This window comes from Alosa sapidissima, chromosome 10, assembly GCF_018492685.1.
Source record: "Alosa sapidissima isolate fAloSap1 chromosome 10, fAloSap1.pri, whole genome shotgun sequence".
NCBI lineage: Eukaryota > Metazoa > Chordata > Actinopteri > Clupeiformes > Clupeidae > Alosa > Alosa sapidissima.
Genome location: NC_055966.1, coordinates 30,639,612 through 30,644,611, shown reverse-complemented (window position 1 = coordinate 30,644,611; position 5,000 = coordinate 30,639,612). Strand labels below are relative to the sequence as shown.

The 5,000-nt window shown below is 46.4% G+C and overlaps 1 protein-coding gene across 1 annotated transcript in view; it reads right to left on the bottom strand.

Annotated features, from left to right (window-relative positions):
• The window catches only part of LOC121720024 (cell adhesion molecule 4-like), a 24,776-nt gene that overhangs the window by 15,603 nt on the left and 4,173 nt on the right, over window positions 1–5,000 (bottom strand). Inside the window, exon 2 of the mRNA XM_042105858.1 lies at window positions 832–978. Coding sequence (XP_041961792.1) covers window positions 832–978 — 147 coding nt within the window. The remainder of the gene's footprint in view (window positions 1–831; window positions 979–5,000) is intronic.

Below are 5,000 nucleotides of genomic sequence, written 5' to 3'. Positions count from 1 at the left end.
GTGTCTGTCTGTCTGAGAACAGAAGAAAGAGGGTTTCTGTCTTTCGTGGTCTGACGCTGCAGTGGGAACACGAGACACCCAAGCAGCGCTGAATGGCTTCACTCCCACTAAATGGCAACTAAATGTCAGGGCTTTGTCTGGTATCCTGATTCACCTTCCTCCAAGCCTCACTTTTAGAGGAAAACGTTGTCCTAGACAGGGCCCTGATTTTGCTTGCACAAGTCTAAAGGGGATACCTCAGTTCACTGGTCCACTAAAAGGAGCTTATCAGTTTCTATTAGCGCGCCAGCTGAGAACCTAATTCGAAGTCTTGTACGAACACATTGAGAGCGGTGCCTGTATGCATACCCAAGGCAAGTGAGGGCTGCAGCCAATCTGAAAGCAATACCTGGATAATAACAGGCTGTGAAGTGTTAGTGCACAGAGGAGAATTATTGGTCTGGGCTCCGAATGAACCCCTTGATTGGGTCTGGAGAGAAGCCGATATTAGTCATTCACAGCTCATCTTCACCTGCATTTGTATCTCTCTCTATCTATCTCTCTCTGTCTCTCTTTTGCTTTTGTTCTGCGTGTCTGCCGGGGTGTGATCACTTCCGATTTCTCCCTTCACTGATTTTTCTCTATCTTTGGCAGGGCCCTCAGTGCTCAGTTTACCATTAAGGTTGGATTAAGATAAGGCACCGGGTGCAGAGGACAGGCCATCCCTAAGGGCAGTTTGGGATTGGGGGGGGGGGGGGTGGCAAGGGCACTTGGGGGGTGGGGGTGATGTGGGAATGAGGTGGTGTGTTGTGAGGTGTGTGGTGGTGTGGTTTGGTGCTGGAGAGGCCTCACCTCGGGTGCCGTTAAAAAATAGCGTTTGCCTGCGTGGGTTCTGGATAACGACGATGGAGCCGTCGTAGTTCTGCAGGCGGCACGAGATCTGGGCTGTGCCGCCCTCCTGCACCGTCACATTCTCCGCCTGGACCGCCTGGCCACGCGCTGCAGAGAGAGAGAGAGAGAGATAGATAGAGAGAGAGACAGAGAGAGAGAGAGAGAGAGACGGGGTTAAGGTTAATTACATCACTGTACTATGGAGAACGCCATTGGTTTGCTAATTATACAGACATGCCAGACAGAGAAACTTCACAGACAAGGAGACGAAGTGATAGACAGCCAATGTCATTAATGACTAAGGGCTTCCTCATGTACAATTAACAGAGTGAGTGATTAATTAACTCCAACTGCCCGCGATGGCCCATAAATATGATCAGTTCCATTAGTATTTGCTAATTGCATCAGCCACTTGAGCACCACTCCTTTTAGACTGCAGCCATCCGTTGACCAGTGCTCTTCATGTCTGAGTCATTTCAGTGAATGAAATGAGTGATGGCTGCGTGCTCAGTCGGTGAGACATTGACAGACATAAGTCTGTGATGGTTACTTGACTCTGAGCCGAGCCGTGTCCACGTGCACTCTTGTGCATACATATTTGAACTCTTCCCGACTTTAGTTTAAACAGCTCTGCAAGGAGACTCGCAGGTCAGACCAACTTCAGGCCATTTGCAAATTCATTTCATCACGACAAATCATGCGATGTATTGAGGTGACAAGACGAGTGATAAAAAAGACATGTTTCCACAACATTCCAACATTCCTTATACAAGGAAGACATTTGTTTGTTTCAATTGCATATTTTAATAAATGTCTGGAAACATGGCCATGTAGTGCTCGAATAACAGCTCAACCGAGGTCGAGGTGAACGTAGAATTTTTCATTTTCAATTAAATTTTTCATCAGCTCTCTATCAGTTTATCTTAGCAATGATAATTGTTCTTTTACGGTGCCATAACTCCGATTTTGCTCTGTTGTATTTTTTTTCTGTTTATCTGACCTCTTGAAACCTGCCGGCGCGATGGTCTAATTGCGTGACATGAATCCAGAGAGAGTTCGGCCTTGAGTAAATCATTACCGGAGCCGACACCTGAGCTCACCGTCCATCAGCGCACAGGGCATCTCACCGACTGGCCTTTTCATTTATACACCGCTATCAGCGAGAGAGCCCAATTACACGACAGAACACACTTTTTCTGTCTCTAGCTTGTTAGCTCTCTCCCTGGCTCTCTGTATCCCTCTTTCGGTCCTGTTTTCTCTCTTGCCTTCTGTCTTTCTACCTTTGCCCCCAAACTCTCATCTTCGGCTTTCTTTCCTCTCTTTATCTCCCCGCACCTCTCAGAAGTTCTCTCTTGTTTTTCTCACCTTCTCTTTCTTTTTCTCCGTCCCCTCTCTCCCTCTCCCGCTCTCATCCAGTGTGTGACTCATTCCACTGACTAGAAGGGATGACGTCATTGTTGTTGCTGTTATCTGCCAAGGAGCTGCTAAATTTACAGCACACACTGGCTCTCGTTCGAGAGGAAAGAGAAGAGAGAACGGTCCAGAAAACAAACGTACACCACCGAGGCAGAAGCAGCAGGTGGAAGGAAAGACTAGACAGAGCGTGTTTGCTTCCACACTGCGCCCTGTGGTGCACTGTGGGGATGCGCAGCGCAAAAAGCAGGAAACAATAAACACCGCTCTACATGCCGTATTTTTGCATACTGTCTAGGGCTACTTGTTATAGATAGATAGATAGATAGATAGATAGATAGATAGATAGATACTTTATTGATCCCCAGGGGAAATTCAAGATTATCAAATTATCGAATTATCGAAGATGAGGGAGGAAGAGGATATGTTTCCAATAAAATGGTGGATAAATCCAAGTAGCATACACTTAATTGCACTGTGACAGAGAGAAAGGGAGAAGATAAAAAAATACACGCTTTAGGATATTTATCTGGGCTTAAATTGAATCAGACCTACTGACAAGAACACGTAGGGTATGACAAGACAAGGCCTACGCAATGGGAGAAAGATGTGCTAAATATTCAGATTAGCCTTTAAACTTCAATTTAGAACATAACCTATTTTATTATGTAGGAACAGAGACCAGATATAGAGATGCCAATATTGGGATTTATATGACCGTAGGAGTAGGCCTATAAGTTGTTCCATTGTTATACTAATCACTACAATTAGTCACCACTCTGTCATCCAAAAACGTACCCATTATTCAAAGTCTAATGACTCTGAAGAGTAATAACGTCGCTATATATCAAAAGAATGTCAACAAAGCTTCTGATAGTAATTAAAATACTTATGGAATCCGCCTGAGTGCTCGGCTTTAAAAGCAAAAGTGCGGTAAATGCCAAACTAAATGGATTGAGAGCTGAAACTAAATAAGACTAATTGAGCGTCCGTTATGCGCTGGGCCTTTCAACAGCTGTTGCCTCTTCATGGAAATCAGCATGCTGAGCAGGAAACGACGACAGCATCGTGAATACAGGACAGGCAGTGGAACGAGCAAGCATCCGTCCCAAGGGTCGGTCCTGCCAATTCTTTACAAACATAAGTGCGCCTAGCCTAACCGAAAAATGAGCAGGACCGCGACGTTCATGGTAGGCTACCGTCACAGCTGTGGAAACAGAATGTTGTGATACAGGTGCTCAGCTGTTTATATGGTAGGTCGACATCCGTATAACTGGGCCTACGCAGGTAGCCTACCAATGGAGCAAACGAGAAAAAAAGCTTCCAGTAAAACGGATTAGCCTAATCTAGCTCACTTTAAAATCCTAGCATGGCCTAATACATCTTAAACAAGCCTTGAATTAGATTAATTGGGAATAGTCCACGCAGAGCCGCTCTAGGGTCTAGCCGCTCTAAATCATGAAATAAACTGAAATAGGTCAACGACAAAACAAAAACTCTGTAGGTAATGACAGTTCATCATATATCCAGGTGAGGGCAGTATGTAATTAAAGGAAAACCCCCTCAAACGCCTTGAGGAGCTGAACGAGATTCTTTATATGTGGAGTCCTTCCGCCGAAGACAAGAGCTATCACTTCCGAATGCAGAAATAAATAATAATAAAAAACACACACACACAAATAAATACACTGGCTATATCGCAGTGCTCTAATGGTCCCGCCGAGGCCACGCTGAGTTATAGGAGATGGAGAGCGCGTGAATTAAAGGGCTGGGCAGAGGCCAGGTGCTCCGCGAGGACTCGCGAGCCATATTAAATCCAAGGCAACGATTTGGCGCCCAGGATTAGTGTGCTGAGTTACCGCGCTAAAGCTGCAATGCCACGGCGACACAACATACCCACACACACACCCACCCACCCACACACACACACACACACACACACACACACACACACAATCATGCCTTTTGTATGTTTAGCCAGATGTATCCATATCGCCAAAGAAATTGCAGAATTGCCTTTCTCCCCCTCTCCTATCTCTTTTGCTCTCCCAGGTCTCTCTCTCTGTAGGCCTATAGGCTCTATGTCTGACCTGCTTGCTCTCCCTGCTCTGTAGGCCTATAGGCTCTATGTCTGACCTGCTTGCTCTCCGTGATCTCTCTCTGTAGGCCTATAGGCTCTATGTCTGACCTTCTTGCTCTCCCTGCTCTGTAGGCCTATAGGCTCTATGTCTGACCTGCTTGCTCTCCGCGATCTCTCTCTGTATAGGCTCTATGTCTGACCTGCTTGCTCTCCCTGCTCTGTAGGCCTATAGGCTCTATGTCTGACCTGCTTGCTCTCCGCGATCTCTCTCTGTATAGGCTCTATGTCTGACCTGCTTGCTCTCCGCGATCTCTCTCTGTATAGGCTCTATGTCTGACCTGCTTGCTCTCCCTGCTCTGTAGGCCTATAGGCTCTATGTCTGACCTGCTTGTCTCCCCCCCCATCTCTCTCTGTATCATTTCCTCCATCCCATTTCCCTCTCCCTATCTCCACTTCTCTGCCTTCTCCCACCTTAATCCAATTCACCTTCCCCACCCACAAGCCTGTGTGTGTGTGTGTGTGTGTGTGTGTGTGGTCCTCTCTCATGTGTTTATGCATTTGTGTGTGTGTGTGTGTTTGGTGTTTGTTGGCATATCAGTCAGAACATCAGCCTCAGGTTAATCAGGAAGTTTTGCTG